The sequence below is a fragment of the Mangifera indica genome, chromosome 14, assembly GCF_011075055.1.
Source record: "Mangifera indica cultivar Alphonso chromosome 14, CATAS_Mindica_2.1, whole genome shotgun sequence".
Lineage (NCBI taxonomy): Eukaryota > Viridiplantae > Streptophyta > Magnoliopsida > Sapindales > Anacardiaceae > Mangifera > Mangifera indica.
In genome coordinates, this window is record NC_058150.1 from 5,628,537 (window position 1) to 5,645,457 (window position 16,921).

Below are 16,921 nucleotides of genomic sequence, written 5' to 3' on the forward strand. Positions count from 1 at the left end.
TATTTTGCCTGTAATTCAAAACAAAATATTATGTAAGATACATATTCGACAAAGATTCAATTATCCAGCCAAGTAGAATAATATAGGCTATTTTACGGTTCCGTTCTTCAAAAATTGAAGACAGCATCAACTTTGGAGTCATCTATAAAGGACTTCAATGTAACAAAACCAAAACATGGCCAAATGAACTAACTTTCAAGTTCTTTGCAGTTTGTCGCAGCTAATTGGAATCAAAATCCAAGTACATTCGATAAGCATGTCGATCAGGAGAGTAGTAACCTTGTATCAAGGAATCAATTTGGAAGCCAAATTTCTTGTAGAGATTCAAGGCAGGAGTTCTTAAGGTGTCAACATGAAGCATTATGCGGCTCACATTTCTGCTTCTGCATTTCTCAATTGCGGCTTTCAGCAATTCCTCTCCATGGCCTCGTCTCCTCCAACTCTCCTTCACTAATCACAAATAATGTATTTGGTCACAGAAGACATTTATCAAACAGATAATAGGCAGAGGTGACGTAATGCACGAACTTTCGAAAATGTAAACGATAATAATGGAGTATGAAGAAGTTGCGGAACCTGCAAGTTTGGTGATAGAAGCGAACAAGGAAGAAGGCCAAGAGTACATGACATAGCCTACGACTTGTTCATCAACCTCTAAATAAAGTAAGCCTGAGTTCCTCTTTTTGAGTTCATCATCGAACGACCTAGCTAGTGATTCATGCTTGGGGAAAATCTTTTTCTCCAACTTCACTATCTCTTCAACTACCTTCCTCCACTGTGTTGAGTTTCTTTGTAGCTCCATAATTCCCTCACTGCCGCTCGTGCCTCCTGTCTCCTGGCTTGTTGCACTTGCTCTCCGCTTTCCAAGTTTACTCATGTAACAAATGTTTCAGACTTGAAAATCTAACTGATGACGAAGGCCATAATTTCTGCCTCGGGACACAAACATCTAAACTACAAACTTGGTGTCCTTTTTGATAAATTTTTAAATTAAATATTTATATGATTTATAAAGAAAATAACAAAATAAATATGAAAAAATAAATTATACACTAGATTGTTTATAGAAAAATTCTGTAAAATATAATTATACATATGTATTTTATAAAAATATAGTTTATGGTTTGAAAATTGCTCAAATCGCAACATAAACTAAAAAACCCGGTTTCGAAAATTTTTAATTCAAACTAAACTATTTTACAAGCTAAACTAAAACGAATTGTAATTTTTAAACAATTCAAATCAAATTTATTATTTAAACTGAATTATACATGTCCTTATATATCACTATAGGGGATAAAAGAGGGGTACAATTGTAATGTGGCATATGTTGTTTATACTTTGTTATTACCAGTTAGGTCTTAGTGTATAATGGGGTAACTTACTATTAAGCATTATTATATGTACATATTTTGAGTACACAAAATATGTACATAGATGATGTGTTTTTATATAATTAAGTGTTACTTTATTCTTAATTCAAAATCACTCAATTACATGATGATACATCGTTTATGTATCAATTTTGTATACTTAAAATATATATACATAATTTTACTGATTAATATTTCTATCCAAGGTTTGAAGAAATCACAAAATTCGACTTTTTGAATTCTTAAACTACAAACTTCCGCTCCAAAATTTAAGTTTGTTTACAAAAACTGAAAAAACGAGTTCTAACGTCTTTTTTCGTAGGAGTTTATAGTTTAAGAATTCGAGGAATCATAACTATAATTTTCTCCAATATTTTGTCGTTAACTCTAATTAAAAAATTTAACAAAACATTAATGTCAAATAAATATTTAAATTTTACTAAATAAAAATTAAAAAGTATACTTAACTTTGGGTGGGGGTTAAAACTTCGGTCCAATACAAAATAGCCAGCAAATAGTACAAAACCCCGGTCCAAAAGCCCATGCATAAAAGACACAAGGGTATTTTATTTCAATTAAACTATGTATATTTATTTTTGATATATAATTTATATATATAGATAAAATATTATCATATGATTAAATATTTATTTATCATATGATGACATATATTTTTAAATTACTTAATTATATAATAATATATTATTATATACATAAATTATATATAAAAAATAAATACACATAATATTATTCATTTTATTTAATTATATATAATATATAATTGAAAATCGATGTATAAATTTGAGATCTACTGACAATTAGCACTTTTTTCGATATGCAATTGAACTGGCACTTGTTGATGAAAAGCACAAGGACATCTGACACTTGTTGATGAATTAACTGCCAAGTTTAAAAGAAGCACGTGGAATCCAACTCCTTTATTCAATCATCATATTTCGAATCAATTATTATATAATTAAATAATTTAAAATTTAAAATAAAATAATATCAAATTATATAATAATATATATAAATTTATATATTTAAAATAAATATATATAATATTATTTTATCAAATTAATATAACCAATATTCATAAAGATACATGACAACTTTTGCTTTAACACACCAAAATTAAAAGGGAAACCTTAAAATAAGGTTAGATTCTAATAGAGTTTATTCAAATTTAAGTTTGAGTTTGAATTTAAGTTCAGATAATTTGAATTTAAAAGTTTAATATTTTCAAATTTAAGCTTGATCTTTGAGAGTATTCCGTTTATAAAACTCACGAATATAAAAAATTCAATACGAATTAATTAAAAAGGTTTTGATTAATATACATCAAAACGACATTATTTTCAATATCAAACTAATCTCAAAACTCAATTCGAACTCAATCTTCTTTTAAATGAGTCAAACTCAAACACTATTAAAACGAACTTGAACTTGAACTTAACTTCTCTAAAATAAGCTGAACTAGAGTTTAAGTGAATTTAAATTTGATTCGATTTAAATTCACTCTTACCCTAAAACCCAGAAAATTATATAAAAGTAACCCAAAAAGACTTTTATTGGTTCTCTTTTTTAATGGATGCATATGAGTTAATGGGCTTACTCAACATAACAACGGAGGCAGTTAATTGCGGGGAATGGATTCTCAAGATATCTTCTTCTTCAACTGTAGGTACTTTAACGACCAAGATAATCATAATTTATTAAGCAAATCGAAACCAGATCGTGTTGAAGCTTTAAAGCCCTCTTTTCATAAGAGATCGTGCCTATTTGTGTTACATTATTCAGTTTTAGTCAAAGAAGAATGGCTTAATGTATTTATTTTATAACATTATAATTCCCTTCAATCAATATTTTCCAATGTGACCACCAATGCTTTACGTGTTTGACGCGTTGTGACTTTTATGCCACATATGGATAGCCACTAGTTTAACTAAAGTAATTACAATAATTAATGGCTTTTAAGAATATTTATAATGAGAATGTGAGCATGATCACATAGTGCAGCTTGTATAATTAAAAATTAGGTCAAAAGACTTTCTCCCACCTAATGTTTGGCAAAACTCTAAAGTTATGCTTGGTAACTTTAAAAACTTTAAATATCTATCATTTTATTTAAATTTATTGTTAGAGTTAAGGATAAAAATATAATTTAACTAAAAATATTAAAAAAACTAAAAATTTATAACATTTTCCTCTTAAGTTTAAAGATCTAATAATTTTTTCTCATTCAAAGTTTAAAAAGTGATCATTTCTCTTTTAGAATATCTTTTTCTCCTTCTCCGATGATTACCTTAGATATGACCAACAATCGATCTTCATTGTATCTTTCTCTCATCCCAATCTTCCAGTGACAACATGCATTTTGTTAGAGGAAGACAAATCGTCTTTGTTCGCTCTATATCAATATTAGAAGATGACAACAAACCCTTTGTTTGCCTCACAAAAACGCATGCCATCGTTGGATGATTCGCTTTCGTCTGATGAAAATGCATATCATCATTGGAAGACTAGTGGGAGAGGAAGATACAATAAAGACTAATTGTTAGTCGGATCCAAAGTGGCCGTCAGAGAAGGGGGAAAAAACCCCTAAAAAGAAAATGATTACTTTTTAAACTTTAGGTAGAGGGAAGTTGTTATATTCTTAAATCTTAGAAGAAAATATGGTAAATTTTAACATTTTTTAAAAATAATTTTTAGCTAAACAACATTTTTACTCTTAATTTTAAGAGTACATTTTAATAAAATGATGAGTATTTCAATTTTTTTAAATTATCAGATATAAATTTGGGATTTCACCAAACTTGGGTAGGAATAAATCTTTTAGCCTAAAATTTGATTACACACATAAATGAAACTGTGTATGAACATGAGCATGCATTATCAAGCCTCTGCGGAAAATTTTGCCGTCTATCCTCGGGCCATGAGTTGGTTAAAATCCCGTATCATTTCATGCTTAAACTTCAACCGACATGTCCATTTCATTTCTCTTGCTAATTGGCAGGTCCATTTAGACTCTTGCATATGTCAAGATTCCTTTAACAAAAATTAAAAGTACATCTTCATCGGTTAGTTGAAGAGTCTCCCTCGTTCAAATCGATAGCAAATAGTAGAGATAACGTTAATTATAGAGGTAGCAATGCAATGAGTTCAGATCGAATATCTTAATTTCTATCTCTATTTTTCTCTGTTTTTACCCTATTTCTAATAAAGATGACACAGAATCACTGCCTTTCTCTCCATGGGAAAAGTTCCTTTTCCCTTTCCTTTTCCATCCCCATTGAAAAAATTCTCTATACTTTCTCTTCCCCTCTCTACTAAAAAGTGACGAAACTTACATAACTTCTCACGTAGAAGTTAAAAAGACTAAATAAACTATATACTATAGCTGAAATGTTTGAACGTTCGGTGACTGCAAGTAATTAGTCTTCTTGTGCCGACAGAAGAAGAATTTAATGTACCCTCCTTGGAAATTTGTGGAGATTATATATTTATTATATATACAAATTATTTATAAAGATTCTTCTCAAATCATCTCCTTCCATAACTGGACCTCGGATCGATCAGTCACAGCACAGTGTTGAAGATGCAAACAAAAATATTTAAACTTTTGTGATTCATTGAAATGTGTTACAAAGTTTCCACCAATCAAGGTGACTTTTGGGTTCAATTTCGGGCTTAATTTAAGGGTGGCAACTTGATTATTTCAATTAATAATAGGGGGGAAATGCTATAGTGGAGCTGTGGAGGCAGCAATATCATTAGTGGAAATGAAACTAACAAAACTTCCAAACGTTAAAAAAAGATGGGATTGAGAGGGATTTTTTTTTTTTTTATTATGAGAAATATTATTTAAGATTAAATTAATTAAATTTAATAGAATAAATTTTAAATTTAATGATAATTTTATAATTATTAAATTAAATAAATTTAAAATTTGATTTTGATATATCATTAAAAAAAAATTTTAATTTATATTTATTTATATATAAAATTTTATTTTTAATCATTTAAATTATCGTTTAATGAGTATATAAAATTGGGATTTGCATGTGTGTCTTTACCTAATTAATGATCTAATCTTATCTTGATGCAAATAATAATGAGTCATGTCACACTACGATTCCCTCACATGTGATCATCATACCTTACATCATTGATCATTACATATCACAGGTGAATTCATTGGGGTTTGTCATGTCCACGTGTTGGAATTTGGACCGCATTACCCTAATAATTCTCCACTTTTACTTCACCTTATAATTTCTTGCCATCCAAACGTCCAATTTTTTCCCGGAAACTGAAGGAATTTTAATATTTTTGTCGTATCTCATAAAATTTTAAGGAACCCATGTGCGTTTTGTTGAGGAAAATAATTCCTAGATATTTGCAAATATACAAGAAGGTCAACAATTTCGGCTAAATACATTCACATTTTGAGCAAATCTCCAACCAATCACATATGAATAGAGCTGAATCTGAACAAGTATTGCTTTGAGATTAATTGAAATGGGAAATAATTGGATTTAAGTTCATTCAATTGATTTCAAAGTGGTTTAAGTTTAATATAAATAAAAATAATTTAGTTTAAATTTATAATTTAAAATTATGATTTAGATATTTGACTCATATTTATAATTATATTTTGTGAGTAATTAATAAAATAATATTAATTAATAATTATTTAACATAATTTTAATAGAGTCATAAGCTAAATTTGAGTTAAATTGAGATATCTATCTAATTCATGAACTAAAATAAATTGAACTTTCTTTATCTTAAATTTAATATAGTTTTAAAACGAATCGAATCTCTTAACTCAAATTCAATTCAAATTGAATTTAAATGAATTCAAATTGAATCAAATTGAATTGAACTAACTTTTGAGTATAAGCTAATTCGATTCAAATATAACATTAATCACATGAAAAAAAAAAAGGGAGAATGACTCTTTCCAACCCATTGCCCCCAAAGATGCTTTCCTATTTTTGAACTTTACAAATGACATTTTTTCATTTTTGTTAAAATTCAAATGTTAATCATTTTTACACTCTTGTAACACAAGCGGAGTACATTTTAATTTATTAACTTAAATATTTTCCTTATGCAATTAAATGTTTTTTTTTGTAATGTAAAAAAAAAAAAGGACAATGAAATTGTGTATATATTTTTTTATATAAGCTGAGTACATAAATAATATATTATTATATTATTAGATGATTTTAAATTAAAAATAAAATAATATCTAATCACATGATAATACATAATTTGTATGTTTAAATTATGTATAAAATATATATAACATTATTTTTGAAAAAAAAGAACAGTATTACGTGTATAAATAATAATATATTATCATGTGATCGAATAATTTTAAATGAAAGATAAAACAATATTTAGATACATTATGATATATTATTATTTATATATAAAATTATATATATTATTTATATATTTTTTTTATTGTAAAAAGGGATCTTTGTAAGTGTGACATAGTTTTATTTAATAACCGCACCTCCTAATCTTCCATCACATAATTTGTTCCTCTGGCAGCTTCTAACGACTACTTTCTAATTTCCTCTTCCTCACATGACCCAACAACCAAACAATCTTAACGGTCCATTCTCTAAATTACCAAACTATCCCTTCATTCTTTAATACTGCAGCATCCAACGTACGGCCTTGCGGATTTGACGCCTTAACCGTCACTGGGCCCCATCGACAATGGCATGACTTGTAAATAATTCTAATACCCATGTATTATATGGGCACCGAAAAAAACACTACACTAAAGAAGGGCTTTCTTTCTTCTCCCCGCTCCTTCTTCTTCTATTTATAGGAACCTGACACAAAGCCTTCACACTATAGCTTCTGTCTTCACTAGTCAAGTAAAAGAAACTGTCGGCAAGCCTCTATATCACATTTTAGTATTACTGACGGAGTTGGTGGTGGTGTTAGTGGTGGCGCCGCTTCTTTACTTGACAAGACTAATACACAATGCAATTCCGCCGCAGTTTCAGCCAAGCCATGAAGTTATTCCTTTTGTTAATGGTGTTTAAATGTTTACTGGTCTCCGCCAGCGTTAAACACCTCGTCACAGACACACATTGGAAACCCGCCACTACCACCTGGTATGGTGATCCCGAAGGCGACGGTAGTGACGGTACGTCCCACATTATACTTTAATGCTGTCCGTTTTTTACAGTTCTTAGTCAAGATCTGTTCTGTGAGTTGACTCAGAAGTTAGCTGGGTCAACTCGGCTGGTGAAATCAAAATAATATTAATGTTTGGTGCAGGAGGGGCGTGTGGCTATGGTTCGTTGGTGGACGTAAAGCCGCTGAGGGCCAGAGTGGGTGCGGTGAGTCCGATACTTTTCAAGAACGGCGAGGGATGTGGGGCCTGCTACAAAGTGAAGTGCTTGGACAAGAGCATTTGCTCAAGAAGGGCAGTCACCATAATTGTAACGGACGAGTGCCCAGGTGGCTACTGCTCCAATGGCCGCACCCACTTTGACCTCAGTGGTGCAGCCTTTGGCCGCATGGCCGTTACCGGCGAGGGCTCCCAGCTCCGCAACCGAGGCGAGCTCCCAGTCATCTATAGACGGTACTCTGTTTTCACTGCTGCCTTCACTCTTTTGTTACTCGTTTATTGTAAATGTCATTTGTTGTTGTTGATTAACTCAGGACGCCGTGTAAGTATCCTGGGAAGAACATAGCGTTCCATGTGAACGAAGGTTCGACTGATTACTGGCTGTCAATTCTGGTGGAATTTGAGGATGGAGATGGGGATGTGGGATCGATGCAAATAAGAGAAGTAAGATTTATCTTTTTCCATCTCGTCTTTTATTTATTTAAGGCTCCAAGTCAAAAGTAGCGCTGCACTTTCTCTTTTCCCCAAATGGAACCTTCACAAAACAAGAGAACAGTAACGACGGTAATTACAGTATGGGATTAAGATTAAACAAAGCAGACAAATCCTAACATTGTGGACGTGTCGCTTCTTAATTATGTTTTACAAAAGAATTGGTTTTTATGTTCCAATAGTTTATTATAACGCTTTGCTGAAGTTAGTGGCGCCAATGTGCAATGGGTTCAAAGCCACTTTATTGACCCATTTGCATGTGCTCTTTGTGCTAAGTTGAAGGGCGTATTTAATTAGAGACTGATTTTAATTTGTTAAAATGGCAGGCAAATTCCAACCAGTGGTTGCAGATGAATCATCTATGGGGAGCAAATTGGTGTATTATTGGGGGACCTTTAAAGGGACCATTCTCGGTGAAGATAACCACACTTTCAACAGAACGAGCTCTATCTGCAAGGGATGTTATTCCAAGGAACTGGTCTCCCAAAGCTACTTACACATCTCGCCTCAATTTCAACTTCTAATGCTCAAGATTGCTGCAATAAGCACCTTTATGTCACCCCAGCTCTGGATCTCTCATGGCATAGAAGTAGCCTTTTTCTCTGCTGGGTTTTTCTTTTTTTTACATTTTCTTAGAAAGAAAGGAGCCATTAGACATCATCAAATCGTCCATGGTCTTTTCTTTTTCATCTAACTTCATTTGGTGCCATTATTAGTGTGCAAGTGTGTGGTAAATGTTGTTGCCCTCTCCAAAGGGAGAGAGAGCGTATAAGAATAGTACATGTAATATCGTGGACCCTGTTTTGTTTCTAATAAATTTATAGTTGTAGCATTGAATTGAATTGAATGCGGTTGAGTTGTACTTGGAGACAGGCTGGGCTTGTGGAGCCTTATCCCTGTTTTTGGCAGTTGAAGCAAAATTTATAGACTAGCAATGTGTGCACAAATAATAAACACAAAATTGTGCACAAATGACCATCTCTAAGACGACTGTGGTTTAATTAAAAAACCCAGATGCTTTTTTGTATTCAACTCATGTAAGATGTGAAAATATTTTCATTTAACTGATACATATTCTATTCACAGATGAGTTTAAAAAGGATAATATATATTGTTGTTTAATGTATTGTTCATGTAATGCACACTTCTGACTCAATATTTGCCTCAAATGCTTGTGTAGTTTATAGAATTCTTGAAGGAATCCTATAAATTTTTTTTATGAATTCTCTCGTTTGAGCTCCATGAATATGGGTTTTTTTTTTTTGGGGGGGGGGGGGGGGGGGGGGGGGGTGGTGGTGTGGGTGTCTCACAAGCTTATGATATGGATAACAATGACATTATCTTCCTCACACGTGAAGTGATTCCAAACCCACACGGTGGGTGGTGAGTGGTGACAAGTTCATTGTGACCACCGCACGTGGAGGCCGATCCCTTTGAATCCATGCTGATTGGAACTTCACGTTTCTTGTCATGTGATGTACCAGACATGCTCCATCTCTTGTCGATAAAAAAAAAAAACTTTTTGTTGAGTGAAACTTTGACAGCCAAGCACCGGAAAGACAGAAATTTATCCAGAATAAAAATTGGTTCCACGTGAAGAAAAAAGCTGGAAATTTTTGTTTCAGCTATTCCATCTGGTATTTTATTATTAAATAACATAGCTGCTTACTCAATCATTTGATTATAGATTCTCCTTGAAAGAGGGTAGAGCCTAGCGAGGGTACAACGAACTGAATTCCGAATGTCAATGTTCAACTGCCACTAATTTTCTTCAGATTGAATCAAGATGCTCACAACTCATCAGAAGAAAACCTAGGTACAAAACAAATGATACAGAGAAGAGGCTTCAACAAAATTTTCGCTATATTAACATCAAGTGAATCTTTAAGCAAGTAAGAAAGAAAGCTCATCATTGCCCGTGCTGCAAATTTCAGAGCAACCATATATACCTGAGCGATTGCAGGCTCTAGTCTATCAGCCTCTTCACCCTCAACTGATGCAGGTGAAACTCTTTTAGATGGTGATATGGGTGAATTCCCTGCTGCTGCTACATCTTTTGAGGGTGATGAATCAGGCACACTCTCAGCTTGATCAGTTGGTGTATTACTTTTCTCGTTCTTCGCATCCTTCTTCTCATCCTTTGCATCATTTCCGTCCTTTTCATCCTTGCCATCTTTGGCAGGTTAGCGTGGGGAATGCATCATACGAAGTTGTGGCGCTTATGTTTAAGCTTTATAAACATTTGCCTCATTCGTGTGAGGTCAGTGGGTTTCCTAGGCCTTGGACCCTGAACGACCACAATGGAAGGCTTCTTGTCAGGATCTTTTCTCCCTCTCTTCTTCTCAATATTAGGTACCTCACGAGGGATGAGCTCCGCTATTGCTTTCCAGTATTGTTGGCCAACTTCTTTGTGGAACTTTTCTTGGTTCGCCAAGTAGAGCTGAGCTACACAAAAAAAGTTCATTTACCTAAGAAAAGATAGACCAGACAGTCATGTTGTGTCACTTTGGATTTCTGGAGAGAGACCTTAGCCTTAACATGACCCGGGTTAATATCATATCAAAATCTTACTTTAAAATGATCCAAAATAGGTTAGTATGATCTAACATGATTTACATTAATTTAAACTATGTAACGTAACATGTCATGTCAAAGCACAATTCATTTGGCATGAAATAACATATTTTGTTATGAAAAAACACATGTTGATATAAAATAAAATGTTTTGTTAAAACGAAAATTTTCTGTTGTGACCTAACTTTATAGGGAGGCTTAAAATTTGCAGAATGTATATTATATGATTTTGTATTTATTTAGGAGGTGTTATTGTTAGTAATTTATTATAAGCCAAATGAATATTTCCCACCCAAGATTTGATGCAAACCTAACTTTTCTTTTGTTAACTATTGAAAATTCAAATATTTATTTGTTTGTCAAATTTTATTATTATTATTAAGGGTATAATTGTCATTTAACAAAATATTTAAAAGACTAAAAATTTATCATATTTCCCCCCCTAAGTTTAAAAATCTAACAAATTTCTTTTCACCCAAAGTTTGAAAAATCTATATTTCCCCTTAGGGTTTTTGTTCTCCTTTTCCGATGACTTCGCCGGCCAATAGCATCGTCGCTTGACAGCCCAGAGAACTAAAGCATCGTCTCTCGGGAGCGCGATGAAGTGTTGTCACTCGGGAGCACGATAAAGCATTGTTGCTCGAGAGTGCAACAAAGATTCATCTTCAAATGGAGATGTTGATCCTAAGCATCTCCAGATCTTTGTTTGGCTTCTCCCGATCTTTGTTTGGCTTTTCTAGATCCTTATTGTCGTCAGACTTCAGTTTGTTTAGAATCGTCAACTATTGACCATAAAAGAGAATGGGTGGGAAGCTTAGTTGTTGGCTGGTGAAGTTGTCACAGGAGAGGGAAACAAAAACCCTAGGGAAAAATGTTGATTTTTCAAACTTTGTATGAGAAAAAATTTGTAAGATTTTTAAACTTAGAAAAGAAAAGTATAATTTTTTAGTTTTTCTAAATATTTTAATAAATAACAATTTTACTCTTAATAGTAATAATGAAATTTAATAGATGATTGAGTATTTAGATTTTCAATAGTTAGCAGATGAAAAATGGGGTTTGCATCAAACCTTGGGTGTGAAATAGTCATTTAGATTTTCAACATTTGCACTATTGAAAATTCAAATACCCACCTGTCTATTAAATTTTACTGTTTTATTAAGGATAAAATTGTCATTTAAAATTTTTATTTAAACTTATATTTATGATTACCCTTAAGTTTTAAATTTTTATTTTTTATTTTTGCTCCCTAACCTCAAAATTTTCAAGTTTAAAAAATGACTTTCCCCCCAAATTGTTTCAAGTTTAAAAAATGACTTTCCCCCCAAATTGAGGGTTTCAACTCTCATATTTTTCCCATCTACAACCACCCCTTGCTTTTTGAAAAATTGTAGCTTCCCTCCTCTTCAGTTTCAGTTTCTGATTGTCATCGACAAAGTGGAGTACACTAAACCTACTCGATCTCAGTGGACAAGGACAACAAGAAACCAAGAAAGAAGCACTCGACGATGATGAGAAGAAGAAAATTCACATCTAGAGGTAGTCGGGGAAGGAGTGAACTCGTTGGAGACTGGTACTAGGCTTGATAATGGCTCGACTTGTGACAGATTGGTGGCTGAAGATGGAGGGGACAATGCTAGAAATGTAGCAGTACCCGGAGTAAGAGATTGGGGTCTGTGCCGACAATATTTCAAAACCTTGGGTTGGCAGTAGGTACAGACAAAAATATCTGGGGGGTTTCAAAATTTTCCAAGAAAACCTTAGGACTTGGGGGAAATAAGTAGGTTTTGAAACCTAAAGAAAAAAAAGTAATTGGGGGAAAAACACAGTTTTTCAAAACTTAAGAGATAAACTAAAATATTAGTTTAAACAAAATTTTTAAATGACGATTTTATCCTTGACAATAATAATGAAATTTAACATATGAGTAACGTTTAAATTTTTTATAGTTAACGGATGAAAAATTAGGTTTGCATCAACCCTTGGGTGGGAAATAAACATTTTGTTTTGATGTATGTGTTTCTCTTTAGATTGGATTGAAAGGGTTTTTGTTGTGAGCAATTTTGAAACAGAAGATCCAATTTTCCTTTACACTGAACCTGGCTAGATTCTAGCAACAGAATTTTAAGTAGGTATAAACACACAAAAAATGGTTCCTGGGTTTCAGGAGGTCTGTCAATTAATACTAATCTCATGTCCCAGTTTTGTGGAAAAAAAGAAGTAACCATATGCAGTAACTGTTAACACGATTAATGGAAAATTTCTAGGTTGTTTACCAGCCACTTCACTGTGTGAAATCCCTTCAGAATGTTATCTAATAACGGGATATTTGGAGATGTTCCTGCTTATATACTTTGATGCCCTAGTTAGTAAATACGGAAATAAAAAAAAAATGAGATATGAATTATACAGTTATAATACGATGAATAATAAAAAAATATGTTAGTAAAAAAATGCTTCTAAAATTTTCATACGGGAAAAGTACAAAACCTGTATATACAGATTTAATACAACACATTATTAATAATATATTTCTAAAAATACGATAATATCATAATAATTCTAGTATTTTTCACGAATTTCTTATTAAAAATCAATATAACAAATAAAATGTGAAGTATTTAATTAACTATGAAACCTATTACAACATAATACATAATCAAAATTCTTTGCATAATAAGTAATGTATCATTCAATTGGAAAAATCAAATAAATTAATCAATTTGGGTTTCAGACTTCAGATTAAAGTAAATTTTTATATAGGTCACAAGAGAAAAAAACATAAAATTAGAGTTAGAAATTAAGAAAAAAATATTGTTGGATTTTTATTAAAATTTTATGTTTAATATAAAAAATACGTAAAATATGTATTTAATACGTTTTAAATTCAAAAATTCTTTTAAACGTATTTAATACGTGAATAATACGAGAACACAAATAATATGCGTATTTATTAACTAGGTTTGATGGATGCTTGTTATTTTATGAACTTGCGATATGCTTGAAATCACCCTTCCAATGTTTTGATTCAGTATGAGCTTTTACCCTTATCACTATCTTGATTTAGAAAAACAGGAATTTACAGAGGCAGCATGCTTGTGAGATCTAGCATCAGACTTGTTCCCTTTCAAAGATGGGCAAATCAAACTTTAGAACAGAGAAATCAACTTAGACTGTCAAATGAAAGTTCATTTATAGTTCTCCGAAAAATAATCACAAGACTAGCAACCAAGGCAAAAACCAGTACAACTAAATCTTGATATTCAGCAACCATAGGCCAGAAACATATTACAATCTTGATATCTAGTTATGCCTCTGACTAAGCAGAAAGAATGCGACTCAAGTAGCATTAATTGATCACATCCTTACACCTTTTTTCCTATGGTTACCGAGATGTAGACATATAGATGCCAGGAAGGTTTACATTTAGATACGTGTCGTCATATTGACAATAGCTCCATCAGGGGTGTAAAACTCAGCTAACATTGAATGATTTTCTTTCTCCACAATCCAGTCACTGAATCATAGAATGAAGAAATGTTGGCTCCAGATAAACCTTGACAAGTTCCAATTACTCATTCTTTCTGCACAAGTTGCTGAACATCTCCCAGCTCAACTTCACTTCCTTGCCAGTCGACCTCATTCTTAAATAGCAATTCAATCTGTTCCAAAGATTTTCCTTTTGTTTCTGGTATGTATTTATAGACAAAGAGAATGGAAAGAGCAGAAACAAGTGAAAAGATAAAGAATGTTCCGCCCATTGTAATCTTCTGAGAGACAGAAAGGAAGGACATGGCAATGAAGCCGCTACTGACTCTATTACCCACAGCCCCAAGCGCAGTTGCTTGAGCACGCAGACGTAAAGGGAAGATTTCAGATGTCAAAACCCAGCAAACAGGACCCATGCCAAGAGAGAAGAAAGCTACATTTCCACACACAGACAAAATTGCAAAGGCAACACCAAGTTGCCCTTTTCCTAGAAAAGTGAGACTAAAACCTAAACCGAACAAACAAATAGTCATTCCAATTGTGCTGAGATAAAGCAAGGGCTTCCTACCCAGTTTGTCAATAACTAACATGGCAAACAGTATAAAGACCGTCTTTGTAACACCCACAGCAACTGTTGCAACAAGAAGATTTGAATCATTCTCAATCCCAGCTTCTTTGAAGATCTCAGGGCTGTAATAGACAGTTGCATCTACGCCCGTGATCTGTTGGAAACACTGGATTCCAAACCCAGCAATTAGCATCCGGCGCAGTGAAGGGGAAGGGCTCAACAGTTCATGCCACACAGCCTTTTGTTCATACTTCTCCACATTAGTAAGTCCAGCAGCTAATTGGATTTCTTTAAGTCTCTCCTCAACCTCATTCTCATTCTCATTTGTTTTAAGAAGCACCAATCTTGCTTCTTCTACTCGGTTTTGCATCACCAACCACCTTGGTGACTCAGGGATTATAAATAGGGCAAATCCAACAAACACAGAGGGCAGAATTCCTACTGCAAGCATTACCCTCCAGCTTATGTGTTCTGAAAGACCTGAAAATGCGTAGTTGGAAACATAACCTAGTAATATTCCTAAGTTTATAAAAATCTCTGGAAATGAGGTAAGGAATCCTCTAGCAACAGTTGGTGATATCTCAGCTATATACACAGGGGCAATCATAACTCCTAAGCCAATTCCAATCCCAGCCAAAAATCTTCCTATCATCAGTATTTGGAATGAAGAAGCAAGTGTCATCACACCTGCACCTATCTGAAAGATAAGAGCAGCTAAGGCCATGGTCCATTTTCTGCCAATGGCATCTGATGTTCTCCCACCTGCTAAACTGCCAAAAAGCGAGACGACGCTCAAGACTCCAACAAGAATTTCTTGTTGTACCTCAGTTATCTTTAAATCTTTCTGAATGAATATGATTGCTCCACTCATGACACCTACATCTGCAGAATTAACACTTTAATTTGTTAAGTGAATTTTTGTTTCACTAACTCAATCCACTATAAAGTTTGGTATCATCGGAAGAAATCCCAAGGTAACTAGAGAATAGAAAGAAATAGTTGTGACATACCATAGCACCTTTAAAATTATCACAAGCTCAAAAGAAATTTAATGTCAACAGATGAAGAACATGACTTCAAAAAGACCCTTTAATAGATTAATTTAAGACCTTCCTAAATACTCTGGCTATAGCATCTTCTTATCATGGGTCAACGCATATTATCATTTGAATTTTTCTTTCCTTTCCCAGCTAAACTTAGACATCAAATGAAAACCCAGAACCATGAATGATTTCCACATAGCATTAACAGACTTCAGTCAATTAAGCAAAGTGGTCAACATAACAAAAAGGAACATAATTAACCATACAGAGAAAACAAAAACAAAATAATGAAAAAAATACTGCTACCAGCAGATGATAGAGAACTTACCATAGCCAAGAAGAACGTTATTTAGAGATGCAAAAACGACACAAGCAAGCACATATTTTCCGGTAGTACTTTTCCTATCTTCACGAATTTGAAGATTATCATCATCAAACTCTGTCAACTCAGAATCCATTCTCTTATACTTGTTCTTCCTTGCCGTTTCTCCACTCCCATTTTCTTGGACACCCACCATCCCCATCTCTCTGTTTCTCCGGCTGTTTTTCAGACACAACACAGAGAAAGGAAACACACCCAGATGCCGTTTTGCTTATTCTTGTCTTGCAAATGTTGTAAATGAAGGCGTGGACTGCGTTTAGATCTGAAAAAAAAGAGAGAGACGACAAGTCTTTAGCAAGTGGGGTCTTTCTATTTGACAAGCAAGCCACCAACTCGGTATTTCCTCACATTGTTGTACATGTCCAAATCATGGCATCTCACGCTGATTTATTCCTCTAAAAAAAAAAAAAAAAGGTTGGATGTTGCTTTCGAGGTTGCATCATACGCACACCAGTTCCTGTAAATAAAATAATCAAAGACTTTTTTTAATAAATTTTTTAATTTTGTTGATTAGGTTCATCAGACAGGACTAGAGATTAACCGTCTTACCATTTAACCTTCTTAGTAAGTAACAACAGAAGGGACAATAACTGATTTTCATTTGTATTTTTTAAATAT

At 33.1% G+C, this 16,921-nt stretch overlaps 3 protein-coding genes and 1 long non-coding RNA gene across 5 annotated transcripts; 1 reads left to right on the forward strand and 3 right to left on the reverse strand.

Annotated features, from left to right (window-relative positions):
• Nucleotides 1-60: 60 nt before the first annotated feature.
• On the reverse strand, nt 61-966 carry LOC123195632 (putative [ribosomal protein S18]-alanine N-acetyltransferase). Its single transcript, XM_044609449.1, has 2 exons — nt 577-966; nt 61-450 (listed from the first exon to the last, which is right to left on the reverse strand). The coding sequence occupies exons 1-2, from the start codon at nt 875-877 to the stop codon at nt 221-223; spliced, it is 531 nt and encodes a 176-aa protein (XP_044465384.1). The 5' UTR covers nt 878-966; the 3' UTR covers nt 61-220.
• A 6,260-nt stretch (nt 967-7,226) lies between these two features.
• On the forward strand, nt 7,227-9,089 carry LOC123195927 (expansin-B3-like). Its single transcript, XM_044609790.1, has 4 exons — nt 7,227-7,548; nt 7,683-7,989; nt 8,070-8,199; nt 8,574-9,089. The coding sequence occupies exons 1-4, from the start codon at nt 7,383-7,385 to the stop codon at nt 8,769-8,771; spliced, it is 801 nt and encodes a 266-aa protein (XP_044465725.1). The 5' UTR covers nt 7,227-7,382; the 3' UTR covers nt 8,772-9,089.
• Nucleotides 9,090-9,841: 752 nt separating this feature from the next.
• LOC123197075 lies at nt 9,842-10,818 on the reverse strand. The gene is made up of 2 exons (XR_006497787.1): nt 10,197-10,818; nt 9,842-10,059 (listed from the first exon to the last, which is right to left on the reverse strand). It is a non-coding gene; the product is annotated as an uncharacterized LOC123197075 (long non-coding RNA).
• A 3,171-nt stretch (nt 10,819-13,989) lies between these two features.
• Nucleotides 13,990-16,642, reverse strand: LOC123196959 (probable polyol transporter 4). Of its 2 annotated transcripts, none has more exons than XM_044611120.1 (2): nt 16,250-16,642; nt 13,990-15,760 (listed from the first exon to the last, which is right to left on the reverse strand). In XM_044611120.1, the coding sequence occupies exons 1-2, from the start codon at nt 16,443-16,445 to the stop codon at nt 14,397-14,399; spliced, it is 1,560 nt and encodes a 519-aa protein (XP_044467055.1). In that variant the 5' UTR covers nt 16,446-16,642; the 3' UTR covers nt 13,990-14,396. The 2 variants fall into 2 exon arrangements, with proteins under 2 accessions (XP_044467055.1, XP_044467056.1); XM_044611121.1 differs by having other exon boundaries at nt 13,990-15,774; nt 16,250-16,382.
• Between the last annotated feature and the right edge of the window lie 279 nt (nt 16,643-16,921).

Coding starts and splice junctions, on each gene's coding strand:
- LOC123195632 (XM_044609449.1), bottom strand. CDS start 877: ATGAGTAAACTTGGAAAGCGGAGAGCAAGTGCAACAAGCCAGGAGACA. Junction 451..576: donor TTCTATCACCAAACTTGCAG/GTTCCGCAACTT, acceptor ATTTGTGATTAG/TGAAGGAGAGTTGGAGGAGA.
- LOC123195927 (XM_044609790.1), top strand. CDS start 7,383: ATGCAATTCCGCCGCAGTTTCAGCCAAGCCATGAAGTTATTCCTTTTG. Junction 7,549..7,682: donor CGAAGGCGACGGTAGTGACG/GTACGTCCCACA, acceptor TGTTTGGTGCAG/GAGGGGCGTGTGGCTATGGT. Junction 8,200..8,573: donor GATCGATGCAAATAAGAGAA/GTAAGATTTATC, acceptor TTAAAATGGCAG/GCAAATTCCAACCAGTGGTT.
- LOC123196959 (XM_044611120.1), bottom strand. CDS start 16,445: ATGGGGATGGTGGGTGTCCAAGAAAATGGGAGTGGAGAAACGGCAAGG. Junction 15,761..16,249: donor TAACGTTCTTCTTGGCTATG/GTAAGTTCTCTA, acceptor TTAATTCTGCAG/ATGTAGGTGTCATGAGTGGA.